At 35.9% G+C, this 21,296-nt stretch overlaps 1 protein-coding gene and 1 pseudogene across 2 annotated transcripts in view; one reads left to right on the top strand and one right to left on the bottom strand.

The window, feature by feature from the left end:
* The window catches only part of CFAP47 (cilia and flagella associated protein 47), a gene marked incomplete at both ends in the record, with an annotated part of 367,798 nt that extends 355,579 nt beyond the window's left edge, over positions 1-12,219 (bottom strand). The window contains 2 exons of the mRNA XM_080718845.1: positions 3,772-3,923; positions 12,025-12,219. Coding sequence (XP_080574971.1) covers positions 3,772-3,923; positions 12,025-12,219 — 347 coding nt within the window. The remainder of the gene's footprint in view (positions 1-3,771; positions 3,924-12,024) is intronic.
* A 7,044-nt stretch (positions 12,220-19,263) lies between these two features.
* Positions 19,264-19,903, top strand: LOC308278835 (ATP synthase subunit O, mitochondrial-like; annotated as a pseudogene). The gene has a single exon. The product of its transcript is annotated as an ATP synthase subunit O, mitochondrial-like (transcript).
* The last annotated feature ends 1,393 nt before the right edge of the window (positions 19,904-21,296 follow it).

The raw sequence follows: 21,296 nt of genomic DNA, 5'->3' as shown, positions 1-21,296 counted from the left end.
CTTAGAGTAAAGCACCACGCTACAGAGTGACATAGTGGTCTGACCCAAAATAAATAAAGTCAGCCCCGCATGGGTGCCAAATATGTTACGGTGAAATATGTTTGGTGTGTGAGGGGAGAAATAATTCCCCCAACACAACCACATAAACAGAAAAACCACAACTTCTTTTCCTGAGCTAAAGATAGGTATACATAGCTCTGACAGTTGCTGAAGATTTCAAGAAGTTTATTAAAAAGATAGAAATACAGAAGACACAGCCGCATGCCATTTCTGGCATGGGGGGGGCGACTCCAGCCAAAAGACACCCAAAGACCTCTGCATGCTGAGTGTTCTTATCTTAACCAAGTCTGTGGTAGGTCCTTTGATATGTAGATATGCTGCCCTATCTCTAGCCCAGTTTTCTGCTGTCTCTATCCCAGCTAGATCACCCTGGAGGCAGGAGGGGCAGCCCTGTCTCTGGGCAGACCCCCACACATTTTGTTGTACTCCCCAAATGTGTTACATTGCTTATCTGGGATCTGGGATTTCCTCCCATCCTTGATGCAGTTTGTCTTTCTTTAGAAATGTAAAGAACCCTTTTCTCTGGCTCCTGGATTTCTTTACTTCTCTTTAGAAATATAAAAAGACCTTTCTCCCTGACACTCCTGGCTTTCTTTGCTACCAAAGATATATTTTCACAATTGGAAATCTTTCCCACTACTGGTACATTAATACATTTTGAAACTGTTGCGGGGGGGGGGTGCGTGGTGTGTGTGTGGAGAAGCAATCCCCCCCATCACCACCACACACACAGACAAACAGAAAAACCATGGATTCTTGTCCTAAACTAAGAATAAGTATTCATCGCTTGGACAGCTGCTAAAGATTTAAAGAAGTTTATTAGAAAGATAGAAATACAGAAAATAGAAATACAGCCCCATGCCAAGATGGCATGAAGGGATGACTCGAATGAGTACACCCAAGGGCTTACACGTGGACTTGGCCTTTTATACCCATGACCTCCATCTTGTTTGCATGACTCTGAAGTAAACATCCCTGTAAGGTACCTCCCCTAGCAAGATGTGCTAAGGTGTCTCCTTTCATAAAGGGCAAGGTCAAACCCTGCCCCATCCCCCCTAGATCATGTAGATCTGTCTTTAGAAAGAGGAAGCCCTAGCTCTCCTCTATTGACTTGTTAAGTACTTTGAGCTAGGTTAATTTACACTGGAATAGCTGCCTGTTGTTAGGCAGAAACCAAGTCCTTTCTTTATCCATGCCTGCCTCCATTTTGAAACAACTATTTTGAAATATACCAATTATTTCTTTTGAAATATATTAATAATTAGAGCTTTCCCAAATCTTCCTAGGTCATTCCCCATACTGGCACAGAAACCTCTTCCCAATACTAGTACAGTCCACAGATACATGAAAAGATGTTCAACATCGTTAGCCATCAGGGAGATGCAAATGAAAACTCAGCTGAGATTCCATCTAACCCCACCCAGTCAGAGTGGAAAACATAAAGAAATCAAATAACAACAAATGCTGGCAAGGATGTGGAGAAAGGGAAACTCTTTTACACTGTTAGTGGGAGTGAAAACTAGTTCAGTCACCATGGAGATCAGTGTGGAGATTCCTTATAAAACTGGGTATAGATCCATTATATGATCCAGCTATACACCGTGGGTATTTGTCCAAAGGGGTTGAAATTAGAGAACTACAGTAACATATGCATACCCATGTTTATAGCAGCACAGTTCGTAATAGCCAAAATTTGGAACCAACCTAGTTCTCCATCAACAGATGAATGGATTTCAAAATTATGGAAAATATACACACTGGAATTCTACTAAGCTATAAAAAAGAACAAAATCATGTCATTTGCAAGAAGATGAAAAAACCTGGAGAACATTATGTTAAGTGAGATCAGCCAAGCACAGAACGAGAAGGGACATATGTTTTCTCTAATATGCCCAAACTAGGGAGTATTAGGAACACCAGAGGGACTCCAGACAATAGAGGGGAAACCTCAGCAAAGCTAGAATGGAAGGATAGGAGAGGAAGAAGGCTGAGGTTGATTAATGGAAGAGCTACATCTGAATATGTGTAAAAGTATGAATATAGCGTGGTTAACCTGGACACTCATTGTTGGGAGGGGGTATAGGTAAGTGGGAGGAGAGAGGGCACCAAGTACAGTCTGAATGTATGCCATTTTTAATTAGTTCCACATGAAAATTAAAAATAAAATCAAAATAAAATAAAAAACAGGGTCTTACTAAGTTCCCCAAGTTGGCTACAAATTTGTGATCTGCCTGACTCAGCCTCCTAAATAGCTGAGATTACAGGTGTGCACCACTTGTTCTGATGGATATATTTTAAAAAGTTATGTGACTGTCTTATTTTGAAATAGTAATATTTAGTATATAAAACCAATTATACATATATTGATTATGTATGTGTGTGGTACTAGTAATTGAACCCAGGGGCATTCTACCTCCGAGCTACACACTAAGTTGCAGAAAGCCTCTCTACGTAGCTGAAGCTGGCCGAGAACCCAAGAACCTGCAATCCTCTTGTCTCAGCCTCCCAGGTACTGGTATTACAAATGTGTGCCACCACACTCAGCAATATTTTTTCAACTATCCAGATTCATGATGATTCTTGGCACGGTGCATGACTATGGGAGGCTGTGACAGAAGGTTCACAGTTTTGAGTACAGCCTCAGCAGTGTAACAAGATAGTTGTCATTCAAGCAAGTTCTTGTTTGAAAACAAAACATAAAATTAAAAAGGGTTGGGATGTAGGTCAGAGGTAGAATGACTCTGATTTTGATCATCAGTACCCCAGAGAAATTCACGATGAAAATCTTAGATATTTAAAATGAAAAATGAAAAGACTGTTTGTAGTGATAACATGAGGAAAAAGTGCTGAAAATTACTAATTATATCAGCTATTTGCAAGAGCTGTTTTGGAAGTCCAGAATGATTTATGGAAAGGTATAAATAAAACAAGTAATTTTTCTATGAGTTGTCTTTCTCCTTTCTCATAAGTCATTCCATAATAAATAAAAGGAGCATTATAATCTGATCCATATACACAGAGGGTTTTAAATAAAAGATAAACTACACTAGTTTATTCATATTCTATTCATAACTTTTATAAATACAGTTAAACCAATTTCACTCAAAATATTTAGCAAACATATAGTATTAAAGAGAAAGAATAAAACAATTCCTTTGGACTTAAAATATTTATAATCTAATGTACAGTAACAACTATAAACTTCTATTCTGGACATGATTTCATAAACCTGATTTTCCATGTTACTCTCTATTAAAAATAAGTATAAATCCTAGAAAAAAAAGACAAGGAAAGAAGAATCATAAAATACATTTGAAACTGACTGATTTAGAACTCCAGGATTGGTGGAACAATCCCAAAGGAACAAACAAAATAGGACTTCCTTTTTTGTCTGTCTCAGCCCCCCAAGTACTGGTGTGTGTGTGTGTGTGTGTGTGTGTGTGTGTGTGTGTACATTGCTTTTTTTCCTGTGTGTGATATTGAACATAATACCTAGAGGAGTCCTACCTCTGAGCTACACCCACACCTATTTTATTTTTTATTTTGAAACAAAGTATTGATAAGTTACCACAAACAGCTGATGCGGAATCTGTGATCTTCCTGTCTCAGTCTCCCAAGTATGGGGGTTATAGGCACTTTGCTTCCTTGACCCTTATTTTCTGAAAAGTATTCAAAATGTCAGCATGAAATAGAAATACAAAGATTACATACCCAATTAGAGGAACTTCTATCGTTTTATTTCCTATTGAAATAAGCATTTGGTCAAACATATCTTCATTTTTATCAGGATGATATTCTACCATCGCTGTCATCTGAAGGCCAGAAGCAAGTTCCTTATCCAGGCTGGTCAACATCAGTTTGAACTTCAGTGGGGAAAAAAAAGAGAATCAAATTATACGTGTGTGTGTGTGTGTGTGTGTGTGTGTGTGTGTGTGTGTGTGTGAGAGAGAGAGAGAGAGAGAGAGAGAGAGAGAGAGAGAACAAGTTTGTATGTATTTTGCTGGAAAATGAACCCAATGCCTTGAATGTGGCAGGTAATTGCTCTATAACTGAGCTGCATTCCCTGTTGCCAAATTATACATCTTAAAAGAAAGTACTTTAGGCAGGTATGGTAGCACTGCCTTACAATTCCAGTACTTGGGAGGTTGAGACAGAAGGATCACAGTATCACAGCCAGCAACAACTTAGTGAGGCCCTCCACAACTTAGTGAGAGCCTATTTCAAAATAAAAAAATAAATAAAATAGGGCTGGGATATAGCTTAGAGGTTGGATGTCCCTGGGTTCAATCCATAGCACCACAAATACTAAAAAAAAGGAAAGTAATGGGAGCAACTGCAGTAACTGCAGTTAGGATGCACATTATTATCAACATATAGGCCTTATTCCTACCCTAAAAGCATATATATATATATATATATATATATATATATATATATATATATATACATACATACATACATACATACATACATATTTTTTTGTGGTACCAGAGATTGAACCCAAGGGCATTCTACTAATGAACTATATTCCCATCCCTATTTATTTATTTATTTTTGTGGTACAGGGATGGAACCTAGGGGCACTATACCTCCAAGATACACCCCCAGCCCTAGTTTTTAGTCTTTTTATTTTTGAAACAGGGTCTCACTGAGTTGTGAAGAGCCTACTAAGTAACTGAGGCTGTCTGAGAACATCGATTCTCTAGTCTCCACTTCCCAAATGCTGGGGTCACAAGCATGTGCCACCACGCGAGGCCCTTTATATTTTTTATTTTGCAAGAGGGTCTTTTAAAGTTACTGTACTGTCCCCAAACGTACCATCCTCCTGCTTCTGTCTCCAAGTACTGGGATTACAGGCATGCATCACTATATCCAGTTTAAATTTAATTTCTAATTGTGAAGTAATACTTGCATATGCCTATGGATTACATTGTGATTTTCCTAAATATGTATACATTATAAAATGAACAAACAAGTCTAATTGGTACATGGATCACCTCATATTTCTTTTTATGTAGTGAGAAAATTTATAATCCTCTTTTAGCAATTTTAAAATGCACAATGCATTATCATTAACTATATAGTTACGTCATTGAGCAGTAGACCACAAGAACTTACTCCTGCAAGCATACACACACACACACACACACACACACACACACACACAATCACACACACACATATACATATATGTCTATGCATTTTATATACACAGTATATATAGTATTTCATATATGTTCTCCAAGGTAACATGAGCTTCAAAAATGGGAGGAAATATAAAAAAGTAATAAGTCAAAGAGGAAAAAAGAACACTTTTCTTCTAGTAAAACATTGCTAGCTCCAGGAAAATATGAAGGTAGAAAAGAACTGATATCTGCTTATCGGTGATGGTTTGACAAGCATTCTACATCTATCATCTCACCTAATGTGCTTCTAAAGTTGTATTAATCTGTATTAATGCTCTCAGCATATAGATGACTATTACTGTAGAGTATGACTAATATATAAAGTCACCTGGGTAGTGAGGATTAAAAAATACATATTTTTCCATATGAAATGCATGACTAATTTTTCTAAGTCCAAGAAGAATGTCATTGGTATTTTGATAGGAATTACATTGAATCTGTAGATTGCTTCTGGCAGAATGGCCCTTTTGATGATATTTATTCTGTCTATCCATGAGAAATGGAGATCTTTCCATATTCCAAGGTATTCCTCAATTTCTTTATTTAATGTTTTAGAGTTTTCATTGTAGAGGTATTTTACAACTTTGGTTAGATTTATTCCTAGGTATTTTATTGGTTTTGGGGTTCTTATGAATGGAATTTTCTTTATTTCTTTCATTGTGGATTCATTGTTGGAATATAGAAAAGCAACTGATTTCTTTAGATTGATTTTGTATTCTGGCACTTTGCTAAATTGGTTAATAAGCTCCAGTAGTCATATGGATAAGTATTTTAGGTCTTCTATATATAGGATTATGTAGTCTGCAAACAAGTATAATTTTAATTCTTTTCTTATTTAAACTCCTATGATATCCTTCTATTGTCTTGTTGCTGTGTAAAGAGCAAATTTCTACAGTGTTTTTAACATGAATGGATGTTGAATTTTGTAAAATGCCTTTTCAGCATCTATTGATATGATCATGTGTTTCTTGTTTTCAGTTCTATTTATGTGGCTAATAACATATATTGATTTGCATATGTCAAAATAGCCTTGCTTTTCTGGGATGAAAACAATTTGGTTGTGGAGTACAATTCTCTTGATATGGTTTTGAATGTGTATAGCTATTATTTTGTTTAGAATTTTTGCATCTATGTTCATCAGATATATTGGTCTGTAATTTTCTTTACTTGAGGTATCTTTATTTGGTCAAAATTAATGTGATACTGGCCTCGTAGAAGTAGTTTGGAAATAATTAAAATCAGAGCAGAAATAAATGAAATAGAAAATAAAAAACAATACAAAGGGTCAACAAAACAAAAAGCTGGTTCTTTGAAAAGATTAATAAGATTGACAAACACCTAGATAACCTAACCAAAAGAAAGAGAGAATCAACTCAAATCATTAAAACTAGAAATGAAAAAGGAGATATCAGCACAGACAGTGGAGAAATTCAAAGGACTGTCAGAAACTATTTTGAAAATTTATACTCCAATAGACTGGAAAACATGTAAGAAATCAATAGATTTCTAAGCACATATAACCTACCTAAATTGAGCCAAGAGGACATAGCAAGCCTAAACCAAGCAATAGCACTCAAAGAAACAGAAACAGCAATATAAATTCTGTCATAAAAAAAAAAGGCCAGAACCGGGCATGATGGCGCATGCTTGTAATCCCCGCACTTGGGAGGCGGAGACAGGAGGATCGTTCAGGTTCAAAGCCAGCCTTGCTGGCTTAAGAGACTCTGTTTCCAAATAAAAAATATAAAAAATAGGTGTCTGGGAGTGTAGCTTGGAGGTAGAAGGGTTTCCAGGAACCCCAGTCCCACCAAAAAAAAAAAAAAAGTCCAGGCCCAGATAGATTCCCAGCTGAATTCTACAAAACTTTCAGAGAAGAACTAATAACAATATTTCACAACTTGTTCCGGGAAATTGAAAGAGATGGAATTCTAAACTCCCTTTTACAAGGCCAGTATCACATTACACCAAAACCAAATAAAGATACCTCAAGGATTAACATGTGGGATGGCATCAAACTAAAAAGTTTCTGCTCATCAAAGGGAACCATCAATAATCTAAAGAGAAAGCCTACAGAATGGGAGATTTTTACCAGCTACCACTCTGATAGAGGGCCAATATTCAGAATATACAAAGAGCACAAAAGACTCTACTCTTGCAAAACAAATAACCCAATTATAAAATGGGCTAATTGAGATTAGCCAAGCACAGAAAGAGAAGGGACATATGTTTTCTCTAATATGCTCAAACTAGGGACTATTAGAAATACCAGAGGGACTCTAGATAATGGAGGGAAAACCTCAACAAAGATGAAATTGAAGGATAGGAGATGAAGAAGGCTGAGGTTGATTAATAGAAGAGCTATATCTGAATATGTATAAAATTATGAATTTAGCATTGTTAACATGGATACTCATTGTTGGGAGGGGAGAAAAGGTAAGTAGGGGAGAGAGGGCACCAAACACAGTCTGAATGTATGCCATTTTCTATTTGATCCACATAAAACTAAAAAATAAAAAATGGGCAACTGAATTGAATAGATACTTCACAAAAGAAGAGATACAAATGGCCAATAGATACATGAAAAAATATTCAATATCATTAGCCACCAAGGAGATACAAATCAAAACTACCTGAGAATCCATCTAACCCCAATCAGAGTGGCAAGCATAAAGAAGTCAAATAACAAAAAATGTTGGTGAGGATATGGGGAAATAGGAACTCTTTTACACTGTTGGTGGGAGTACAAACTAGTTCAGCCGCTATGGAGATCAGTGTGGCGATTCCTTAGAAAACTGGGAATGAATCTATCATATGATCTGGCTATACCACTCCTGGGTATCTTTCCAAAAGGGTTGAAATCAAATAACTACAGTGACATATGCATACCCATGTTTATAGCAGCACAATTCGTCATAGCCAAAATATGGAACCAACCTAGGTCTCCATCAACAGATGAATGGATTTCAAACTTATGGGAACTATACACAATGGAATTCTACTCAGCAATAAGGAAGAAAAATCATATAATTCACAAGAAGATGGAAAAACGTGGAGAACACTGTGTTAAGTGAAATTAGCCAAGCACAGAAAGAGAAGGGACATATATTTTCTCTATTATGCCCATACTAGGGAGTATTGGGGATACAAGAGGGACTAATAATGAAGGGGAAACTTCAGCAAAGCCTGAAAGAAGGGTTAGGAGAGGAAGAAGGTTGAGATTAATTATTGGAAAAGCTACATTTGAATATGTGTATACTTGTGAATGTAGCATGGTCAACCTGGATATTCATTGTTGGGAGGGAGAGAAAATGGGAAGCAGGGTGGGGAAAGGTCACCCAGTACTGTGTGAATACATGCCATTGTCAATATAATCCACATTATGATGTGAGACTATAATGCACCAATAAAATAAAAAAGAAATAAAATACATATTTATCTGACTCTAAAACTTAATAACTTCCTCCTCCACCCTTGATCATTAACAAAGGGATAAAATTAAAAATAAGTATTCAGGAATTCTAATGCTGTATGCCTTGTACCTTATTATCAAGTTATGAACTGACCATTTAGGCAAAACTAACATTTTCCAAGAGTCACTGGGTACAAGTCCAAAGTATAAAGAATGACAGGAAATGCAGCAGTAGAAATAATTTGAAGCAATATAAGATTTCTTAGAAAATATGAAACCCTTCATTGACCTTGAAAGATGATGGGATTTGGAAATGGAGGAATTCTTGCAGATGTGGGAAATGAAAATGCAAGTCAAGAAAAAAGGAATCCTGAGCTACAGGGTAGTGTGGACAACTGAGTAAGATTGTCTTGACCCAATTAAAGGACACACAAATTAAGAAAATATTAGATGGATAGCATCAATAAGATTGAAGGATGACACTGAAATTTAAGTAGAGAACCATAAACTCTATGTTTTGAAAAAATTAGAACTGTGTCTTACTTTTCTTTCAGCAACCCACTATTGATGATATACAGCACTATATAAGGTAGAGAATGGATACTTACTACATAGGGTCAATGCAAAGGCATACAACAAACATAGTCATATTCTATATAATATTTCATACAACAAATCACATATATTATGGTGGTTCCATAAGATATATTTCTTAGTGACATCATAGCCATTTTAGTTTGTGAAAATATACTCCATGAGGAATACAACCTCATCCAGGACTGTACATCTGTCTTTTTTTTTTTTTTTTTTTTTTTTTTTTTTTTTGCAGTACTGGGGATTGAATCCCAGGGCATTTTTCCTTGGAACTATGCCACAGCATCTTCATGCAGATCTTGAGAAAGCTCGATCAGGGGATCCGCAACAGTGTAGATCCCCCATGAAGTATGTCTAGCATTCCTTTCTTCAAAAAATTATTTTAGGATTATTTAGATTAATATGTATAATTGGAATTTTATGTATAAACATTATAACTAAAACTGATGGGCAGTGGCTTGTTAGAGACTCAGACAGCAAAGATCTTTTCCCAAAGATAAAGATATTGGGCCAAATATTAAGTTCAAACTGACCTTAGTTTGAGCCACTGTATCAGATTAGGTTTGAGTCAGCTTTATGAAGTGAGACAAAGCATATTATAATTAATTAAATGTCTGACACCCCGCCCTGATGTATATAAATAATAACATTTCCTGTCCTTGAAAATCCTGCTTGCATGACTATGCACTTGCTTTTCTCCCAATAAAAAAATATAAAAGTTATAACAAATCCTGAATAAAACAAAGAAGTTTGAATCTAAATTCGTGTGGTCTTCTCTCATTGACCTCGGTTTCCCCTCACCTTCACACAAACCTCAACTCTGCTAGGGCTAGACCCCGGCAGAACTACACCCCTTTTTTTGTTCTTTATTTTGAAACAGGGTCTCACTAAGTTGTGGAGGGCCTCATTAAGTGCCTGAGGCTGCCCACAAACCTGTGATCCTCCTGTCTCAGCCTCCCAAGTACTGAGATTATAAGCATGCAACACTACACCCGGCTTGCACATCTTTAACTTAAAAGAATAGTTTTCTAAAAATTTTTAATAGCTATGTTGCAATGCTCTTTACATAGCACCTTGCTTTTACTTGTTCTTATTCCCCCAAGATAGGAAATACATTTTCCTTAATATGTTTCTGTTCTAATTCCATTTAGCCTCTGAAAGATCAGAAGTGCATATCATAGTCTTGTAGCAGAAGAAATTCCAACCAATATTGTTTTCTAACTAGTAAGAATGTCTATCATTTTGTTAGTGGCAAGACTTGTGATCTGACATGTTTCCATTACAATTCTAGATACAAACCTAAATAATACAAATTTTATCATTTTTCTTCTTAATGCACATAAACTATCATTGCAAGATTTTTCTGAATATTCATAAACTAGTGTTTTTTCATATCCAAGATTCACTGTCTGCTTGATTTTCAAAAGAAAGTATTCTCAGGCATACATTCAATTGGTAGGTGAAATGTCCCCGGATTCAATATCCAGTACCAAAAAATATGGAAAATTGGATATAAATCCATTTTCTCATTGTTCCCCTAATCACTAACATAGGTTTTCTTATATATGTGCAGACAAATATATGTAATTCTAATTAAATATTTGTGAGCAGACTATGGTTTCAAACACTTGTAATCCCAGTATTTGAGAAGCTGAGACAGGGTGGCCAGCCTCAGCAACTTAGTGAGGTCCTCCACAACTTACTGAGATACTGCTTCATAATAAAAAGTTTTTTTTTTTTTTTAAAGTAGGGCTGGGGATATAGTTCAGAAGTAGAATGTCCCTGAGTTCAATGCCCAAAAAAAATCAACAAAAAATATGGATGTCTTTACACTCTGTATATGTAAATGCAGATGCATTCAATATGATTTGCTATTAGGAATATCTCCTGACATTTTCAGTAATTTATCACTTAAATATCAAATCTTATCACATTTCCTGTATCAAGTCTCCTGAATGATAGCCATCCTTTCACATACATTATTTGAAATAACTAAGAGAGAAATTTTTGAAAAATAAGAATTTAGAAGATAAAGTTAGACTCTCAGATCATTAATTTAGATGATAGATCTGTATTCCCATTACCTCCTAGATCTTATGAGAACAGGGGTTTTCCCGGCCACTATTCCTCACACTTACTCCTGTTACATACTATATGCTCAACAAATGTTTGTTAAAATGTGAAATAAAGCCGGGCGTGGTGGCGCACGCTTGTAATCCCCGCGCTTGGGAGGCAGAGACAGGAGGATTGCGCAGGTTCGAAGCCAGCCGCGCGCGCGCGCTGGCTTAGGAGACCCTGTTTCCAAATAAAAATGTAAAAATAGGTCTGGGAATGTAGTCCGGAGATAGAAGGGCTTCCAGGAACCCCAGTATCACCAAAAAAAAAAAAAAAAAAAAAAAAAAAAAAGTGAAATAAAAACTTTCTACGAATTCCACAGTTACTGAGAAATTCAGTGACTTTTGTGCTTAAGGCAACTACAGAATGGTTTGGTTAAAGTGCACTGATTTGTGATTTTTACAAGCAGAAAGTCACAGAATTCCTTCCCAAATTCCAGATGAAGAAATAGAGAGGTTTTAGATCTCAACTCTGCCCTCATCACATTACAATTTCAAAAGGGAAAATGAAACAAAATGAAAGAAACACACACAATCCCGGGAAATCCAATCCTTTCCTTGGGAGCCCAGTGCCCACACCCTGGGACAAAAGGAAAGACCCCCGTTTACAGGGCCCCCGCCTTCCAGAAGCTCAGCTTCCAGCTTCCCTTAATGTTGTCACCTGTGGTTTGACCGGCTCCTGAAACCTTATCTTCTGGTTCCAGCGGCCGAGATTGTGTATAGTTAACTGGAGGCGGTACACTCTCCCAGCCATCGCATTTAGAAACTTCAGCTCTGAAGGAGTAACCCGCAGCTGAATGTCTCTTTTCGGGCTGTCTGCGTCCCAGGGAATGAGAGAACCTCTCTCAGTGTCCATGGCTGCCTTCTAGGTAGCTGACAAGTAGTTGCGGACTTCACTGGCCTGGGAGAAGTTTGTGCTGCCTTCCCTAGGCAACTATCACTAGGCAATGATTTGACGCTGTGCTTGCTGGAACCCTAGCACAAGCGCTCTAGGCTGGCCTTTTTATTGGCTCGCAGAGTGTGAGTTCTTCCTGGCAATTAAAGCTGCAGGTCCGGGTGGGGGGAGGGGGCTCAAGAGTAGCAGGTCACAGGTGTCACAAAAGTATCTGGGAAATACTTCATGACTGCCCAAACTCCAGAAGCAGCTTACTCTTCATAGCTTGGCAGCTTGGCATGGTTTCAAGATGGTGTTTGTTGTGGTGGGCATTTTCCTGAACCTCTCTTTAGATCAGTGAAATTGACGTGCCCACAGGGTCAATTAAGGCATCAGGTGTAAAAGAAACGGAGGGTTAAAGGAGAAACAGAGTCAGGGTCCCGGCATGTCCTGCTCAGTGGTCTTTAGGCCAGCATTTCACAATAAGCATCGCTTACAATATAAAACATTTGGTTAATATGAAAACCAACAAATTATTTTGGGTGAAATAACTTATGGTCTTTCCATAATGAATAATTATGTATATTTATGTGTTTTGTCATGTAAAGACGTTCATTATACAATATTAAATAAAAAATGACATAACAGTATATTGTGATACATATTACTTTCTAAACACACACACACACACACACACACACACAATTTAAAGCAATTCTTTGAGTCTTTTGTTAAAATGCAGTTTCTGTTTCCATATATATGGAGCAGGGGCTAAGAATCTGTATTTATAACAAGTCCTCAGATAATTTCAATGCTGCTGGTCCAGGGATCACACACTGAGTAGAAAGGTTTTAGGAACTTTGTTAACTACTCAAGGTATGAAAATCATTTGTAAAATGAAAGTGTAGCTCAGGATATAGTAATCAAACATCTTCATTGCTAAATGAGGACTTTTTCAGCTGGCTCAAATTGACACTGCCCAATCCCTACAACTTTGCTCATTCTTCCTTTGCTATGATCCCAGAGTTTCCAAATATATCAGTTACTTTTTTTACTCCTTGCTATTGCACATGATGTTCACTCTGAAAATATTCCCTCTCCACCTGCCAACCAGTTATCTTTCATGACCTAAATACATTCATGAAAACTTCCTATTAAGAGTTTTATAAGATTCTCATAGTACCAAGTTGATAAAGGTATCATTACTTCACTTTCTAAAAGAAAAGGGAAATTAGTAAGCAGCCCTAAATATAAAGGAATATTGTCAAATTTCGTGAAATTTTGCTATCAATAATTAAAAACAATTGTAGTGATGCTTAGTACATGTAGACTCTTAGGAAAAGATACATTAAAAACATCTGCATCATCTTTCAAAGTTTTATCACATTTGCTTCTAAATTCCCTTTTCTAACTTTTCTTGTCAAATAATGACCATATAAAGTCTTTTTATAAAAGGGTAAACTGTTTCTAGCAAAAATTTTCAACAGTACATGATAATGCAATTACTTTAAGGTTGGAAAAATGAAACATAATATTATCACAATTGTAGGCAGAGCAAGATGGTGGCTGAGTAAGATGTCCCAGCAACCATCTATCCAGACATACCAATTTGAAATTCTGTTTACACACCAGAACACTTTTACAATACGTAAGGAAGCCAGATAAGAAATCATAGCATTTTAGCCGGGCATGGTGGCGCATGCTTGTAATCCCCATGCTTGGGAGGCTGAGACAGGAGGATCGCACAAGTTCAAATCCAGCCTCGGCTACTTAGTGAGTCTTTCAGCAACTTAGTGAGACCCTGTTTCCAAATAAAATATAAAAAAGGTCTGGGAGTATATCTCGGAGGTAGAAAGCCTCTGGGTTCCACCCCCCAGTACCAACCCTCCCCCCCAAAAAGAAAGAAAGAAAGAAAGAAATCATAGCATTTAGCTCTAATATAATGATTCGGAAAGACTCATTGAAGGAGGCAGGAGGGAAAAAGTTGCCTATGGAACCCCTTATCTAACTCCAAGCAGCATGGAGGGAGATAACCTCTCACTTGAAGATTAGAGAAAGATTGAAATTCAGACCTTATACTTGAAACTCAATACCAGGCCCACCATGTCAAAACCCAGTGCCAGGCAGAAGCCTACAACTGCTGCCCCAGGACAGAACCTGCAGATTGAGCTTCTGGAACTATGTTAGTCAGGTGGCTAAGTGATTGATTGTCCCACTCACCTTTCTTCATCCATGGACAGCAGAGTCGGGAGTAAGACTTCACCTGCTGAAGGAACAGGGCATTAAAGCTTGCCAAGGAATTTGCATTAGAACTGAGTGCTGGACCCAACAGTAAGCAGAAACCAAATACCTCTATTCCAGGCCAGAGCCCACGAAAAGGACCTCTAGTATTGCTCCAGCATTAGGCAGAGGTTTTTGTGCCACATATATATATGGAATAAAGGAGAAATGATTCTAGAAATTTGAAGCAATAAAATACTTTATGAGTTAGTATGTGTTGAGAAGTAATTTAAACAATTTGAACTTATTGGAATAGGAAAAGAATGTATGGTAATTAGTATTAGGCACAATAGAAGCAAACTAAAAATAAAAAATATAATCACATAAGTTAAAATTAACAGCATGCTCTTAGAATAAAAGTGAATATTATTTATTGAGATATAAACATAAAATCAGATTGTCGATCCAAACAGTATTAAGTTATAACTACATCAAGTATTTGCTGAGATGGGAAATATATGTGATTGTAAGCTAGTTGATAAGAAAATACTAAAATGTTATTCGCTAAAGTAAAATAAATAACATCAACTGCTCTTGAGGATATGGGAACTACTATGTCTTTCATAAATTTCTGCTAAGAATAAGATTTTAGAACCATTGTGAAAAATAATTTCACATTTTCTTTTTAAACTAAATATATAATTACCATATAGCACACCGCTTGTAGCAGTGGGCATTCATCCTAGAGAAACAGCTTATTTTTATACAGAATTTGAACATTACAAATAGCAACTTTATTCATATAGCCAAAACATGAAAATAGTCCAGTATTCTTCAACAGATGAATAGTTAACCAGTAATGTATCCATACATAAAAAATGTTCAGCAGTGAAAATAATGAATGATGAATACATACAAAAATATAGCTGAATCCCCAAAGAATTATATGATTAGTAAAAATGTTATTTTTTTCAAAAGATCACATAATGCATGTTCATCCTTTATATTTTTAAAATGACAATATCTTGAAAATGGAGGACATATAAGTCGTTAGTCATGAGTGAGAAAAAAGAGAGCTGAGTGTGTTCTATAAAAGGGAAATTTAAGGATTTCTTATGTTGAAGTAATTATCTTGACTGATTAACCTGAACATGAATATGAACCTACAAAAGCGAAAAAATTGTATACAATTACACACACACACACACACACACACACACACCCCAGTACTAGTATAGCTAAAAATCGAAATAATACACATTTCTTACATTAATATCAAGATTCTGGTAATGATATTAATGTGTGGTTTTGTAACAAGCAATCATTAAAGGAAACATGTAAATGTTTTGGTGGCACCAAGGCTTTAAAATTGGAAAATTGTACACATTTATTTCTTACAATTGCATGTAAATCTATAACTATCTTAGTAAAAATTAAATTTAAAATAAAATTTAAATTTAAAAAGTTTATATGCTCTTCTCCCAAAAAATATTACTTAGAGGCATTTGAGAGAATTGTACATCAGGTCACAAATAAAAATAAATTAATAAATTAACAAAAACCTTCATTGTTTTTGTTCACAATGCTGCAGATGGAAAAATCTATCACTTTGCTCAAAATTCTAAATCATTCCATTTTCTTTATGCAGTTAAAAGTAGATTTACTTAATATATAGAAGTATAATTCAACCTGACATTGAGAAGAATATATAAAATCCTGCAGATAAAGTGCACCTTTTGAGACTTTGCCCAATAAATTTATGCCAGACAGGCAGATTGGCTGTCTAGTTTCTAGTTGTTTCAAATGACCTCCAATCTATTTAGAGCCAGCTGTTAAGTTGTCATTTACTTCTGGAAATGTAAATGACCAGTGGATGCTCTCTTGGTTGACCATGTAAAAGAAAAGTGTGAAATCAGTAACAAAGAACTTGATTTATTTTTAAATGTAATCTGTCCTTTTCTATGCTACATGAGATTTTAGTATAGTTGAAAATGCGAGTAGGTAATTTCAGCTGTATTTGGCATCCTTGACTAAACTGGTTTGTTTAAGTCATCCACACCATTCTCTTTGTGGGCCACTCTCATGATATGCCAGTGAATGAAGTTGTGCTTCCCTATATAGTAGCCACTGCCCACAGGCAAATATTGAGAGGTTACATTAATTAAAATTAAATAAATAAAAATGTAGCTCTTTGATCACAATATTTCATAGGTCATAAATCATATTTCAAGATCACAATAGCCAGTAAAAACGGTCTGATATTTTAGCTTCTATACTTTTATGTTATGAGAACAAGCTATTGCCAAAAGGTTCTAGGATAGGAAAAGGAATTGGCTGGCAAATTATGCTAATAGTAGAGAAGCTATTGGGTGGTACAATCCATGAGCAGCAGGAACCTCCAATTAGGGAACAGAAAGGCACATTTGATACTCAGTATCTATAGTAAATCAGGGAATAGGCATCTTTTCTTCAGAAGAGTAATAGATAACTGAATTGCTAAGATCGTGTTACATTCTGATAGAGAAGTTAATTGCACATAAGTTCTGATTGTGTAGCTGTTATTACTGCCTTCTGTTTCTGCTTGAAACAGATCTTTATTACACAAAGAAAACAGAGTATGTCTTGAAAACTAAAAGAGCTTAACATATGTATATAAATACATGTGACCAAATGCAACAAATTAATCTCTTATGACACTTGTTCTTAGACTTGAGGTTCATTTTTATAATAGAGGAAAAATTATAGCTCTGAGTTTTCAAATCATTTTGACTTCACTTTTCTCTTTTAATCAAGAAGATTACCCCTTTATTTACATCAGTTTTTAAAATGTGAGATTTATTATATTCTATTGCAATTGTTTGCTTGTACTACTTGATTATGGGTGTCTGGAGGGTAAAGACATTGTCACATTCACCTTTATGCAGTAAATATTTTAATTTAATGATGAAACAAAAGTATTTCATAATTGTAAAATAAAGGAATAAACGTGGTAGAACGGTTTGGGAATAGTTCATATTGCCTTCTAACATTTTCATTCAAATTTCCAAACTTAATGTCACTTAACCATCACAGAAGCATATTTAATATTGAATTTTTCATATTTGTCATTATGCTATGTCTCTTCGTTAATGTTTATAAGATTTTCTTGGGGCAGAGATGTAGCTCAGTGGTAAAGTGCTTGCCTGGTAAATTCAATGCCCAGTTCTATCTTTATTTTTTATTTTTATTTATTTATATTATTTTTATTTTTATTGGTGCATTGTAGTCATACATCTTAATGGGATAAAAGACTTGCGGAGACCCACAGGTACACATCACAATTAGCCCTTACCCGATTCCCACCCCAACCCCTCCCCATCTCTCCAACCCATGCTTGGCTAAGTGATTAATTTTTGTATGTTTAAGTACATCATGTGCTTTAGAGAGGTTCCTACTTCTCCCTCCCCATCCCCTCAGTTAAGTCACCTTATTTGCTCCTCTATAGGCTATCCTTCTTCATCTAGAATTCCTACTGTTACCGATTTCTCCCTACCTTTCACATATTAGAAAAAGCATCCAATTTTTTATATTTTGTGACTGACTTATGTCACTTAGCACAATGTCCTCCAGTTCCATCTATTTTCCTATAAATGATGTAATTGTGTTTTTATGGCTGAGTAAAATTCCATTGTGTACATATTCCACAGTTTTGTAATCCATTCATCTGTTTATGGACATCTTGGCTGTTTCCATAGTTTGGCAATGGGGAATTGTGCAACTATGAACATAGATACAGATGCATTAGTTTGGTAGTTTGGTTTCCTTTCTTTTGGGTAGATACCCAGAACTGGCATTGCTGGATCATATGGTAAGTTCGTTCCTATTCTTCTGAGGATCCTCCATACTGTTTTCCAAAGTGGTTGCACTAATTTTCAGTCCCACCAAAAAATTTTCAGAGTTCCCACTTCTCCACATCCTCACCAGCATCTGTTGTTGTTTGTATTTTGAATGATGGCTATTTTAGTTGGAGTTGGGTGAAATCTCAGGTGGTTTTGATTTGCATCTCTCTGATTGCTAATGATGTTGAACATTTTTTTCATGCATTTATTGACCATTTGAATTTCTTCTTTCATGAAGTGTCTGATTCACTTGCCCATTTTTTGATTGGGTTATTTGTTTTCTTAGTGTTGAGTTTCTTGAGTTCTCTGTATATTCTATTGGAGGAATAGGTGGCTAAAATCTTCTCCTATTCTGTTGGCTCTCGATTGAGGTTCTTGACAGTTTCCTTTGCTGTACAGAAACTCTTTAGTTTCATGCAGTCCCATGTATTGATTCGCATTTTAGTTTCTTGTGCCTATGGGGTCTTGTTGAGAAAGTTTTTATCTGTGCCTATGTGTTGCAGTTTTGGACCTATACCCTCTTCAAGGAGCCTCAAAGTCTCTGGTCTAGTTTCTAAGACTTTGATGCATTTTTAATTGACTCTTGTGGAGTATGCAAAAGTGGGATGTATTTCCATTCTTCTGTATATGGTTAACCAGTTTTGTCAACACCATTCTTTGAACAGGCTATCTTTTTACCAGTGTATGTTTTTGGCCCCTTTGTCAAAAATCAATTGGCTGTAAGTGTGTAGATTTGTTTCTGGGTCTTCTATTCTGCTCCAAGCGCAGGTATTACAAGTGTGTGCCACCATGCCTGGCTCTTCTGTATTGATTTTAAATAAATTAAGTCCATAATCCTACCATTTAACTATTTGTTTTATTTATTTTACCACAGTCTTTATTCATTCATTGTTCACTTTAAATAGTAGCTAGCAGCTGCCAGGAGAAGATGGCTGACCCTGCAGCCTCCAGGCTCTTAAGGCAGGTGGAATACTTCAGTACATCAGTGGGCAGGCCTTTTATCAAGCTTATGAGGTTGTCCGTTCAGGTGTATGGCATCAAAGGTAGCTATGCCGCTGCTCTCTATTCAGCTGCATCTAAACAAAACAAACTGGATCAAGTAAGAGAAGGAATTGTTGAAAGTACCACAACTCCTGAAGGACCTCAATATGACTACTTCCATCCTGAATCCCTACATTAAGTGTTCCATTAAAATGAAAAACATACATTACATCACCGCAAAAGAGAGGTTCCCCCCCTCATGTCTAACCTGATGAACTTGCTTGTTGAAAATGGCCATGTGAACAGTACTCTAGTAGTCATCTTTGCCTTAACTACCATTATGAGTGTGCATCGGGGAGAAGTTCCTTGCACAGTGACCACTGCATCTCCTTTGATGATGATTCTCTCTCTGTGTTAAAGACAGTTGTGAAGAGCTTCCTAAGTCAAGGGCAGATCCTAAAATCGGAGGTCAAGACTGATCCTGCAGTTAAGGGAGGATAATTGTCAGTATTGGAGAGAAATAAGTTGATATGTCTAACACATTTAAGATTCAGAAGCTAAGCATGGCTATGTGGGCAATTATCTGAAATAGTTGGTTTTCTATCATGAGTAAAAATTCTTAAACTTGGAGCAAAAATAAAATGCTTCCTGAAGAAACAAAAATAGTAGTTAATATCATATGTGCATATTTGCATGCACATTTATTTACCTAATATTTTACAGTAATTTATCTGAAATTATCACTTTTAATCACTTGAGTTGATGCGTGAAACTCAATAGTTTCCTATACTAAGACAACACAAATGTTTTTTTATACCTTATGTTAATTTTTTGTTATTTTTCTTAACAAAATTATATGTTAACCTCCAAGATATTCCCTGCTGATATTCATGTTCTTATTTAGTGCTTTTCAATACTGAATAGGGCAAACCTGTACTCTATGGGAAAATGTGGATTTTATGATATGCGACTTCAAAGGCTATGTCATAAGAGACATTACAGCTTCTATATGCTCGTGAATCGAGGTCATGAAAACCACCTCGTGGCTGTTTTCCTTATGTAGGAGATGAACTGATGTCATTACCAGTATTTAGAACTATCTCATCAGGCATATGAGTGAGCCATCTTGGAATCCTGTCTTTCCTTCCTAGTCAAACCTTTCCATGACTGTAGATATGCCAGGCATTTGACTGAGATTTTATAGAATACTCAAAACCAGAAGTAACCATCCAAGAAATACCCAAATGTCTGACCTATATCAAATGTAGTAGATAGCAGTAGATTATTTTCTTAAGCTATTACATGTTGAGATAATTTGTGATGCAGCAATACCTAGCTTATACAATTACTTCCAGTTTAGTTACACGCAATCTAAAGCACATTTTTATGAATGAACAATTGTTTTCAGTTTAGTTACATTTAATATAAAGCACAGTTTTATTAATGACCAAAAAGGATTTGTTATTTATCTAAATACAAAGTTAAGTTACAAAATATAGAAACATATAGAAAAATCTAAAGGAGAATATAAACAATATCTCAGGCATTATATATCATACCTGAGTGTACACTAGCTAGATATTGATATTTATCTAAATATACATTAACATATAATACATTTTTAAAAAATTTTTCTAAATATGCATTAACATATACATTTTTACAAAATTTTTACATGCTCTGTTCTATTTTAGAGAAATACTTAGTGAAGCTGGGTGTCGTGGTATACCATGTAATCCTAGTACTTCAGAGGATGAGACAGAAGGAACACAGATTTGTGGCCAGCTTCAGCAACTTGGCAAGGAAGGCCATCTTCAACTTAGTGAGACTCTATTTAAAAATAAAAATAAAATAAGGATGGGTGTGTAGCTAAGACATAGGATGCCCTGGGTTGAATACCCACTACCATACACATGAACATATAATACATAGTGATCATCTTTCCACTACATACACACATATACACATATATACACACAT

The sequence above is a fragment of the Muscardinus avellanarius genome (genome assembly GCF_963383645.1).
Source record: "Muscardinus avellanarius genome assembly, chromosome: X".
In the NCBI taxonomy this organism is placed as follows: domain Eukaryota; kingdom Metazoa; phylum Chordata; class Mammalia; order Rodentia; family Gliridae; genus Muscardinus; species Muscardinus avellanarius.
Note: the sequence above shows the minus strand (reverse complement) of the source record. Positions and strands in the feature narration are given on the sequence as shown.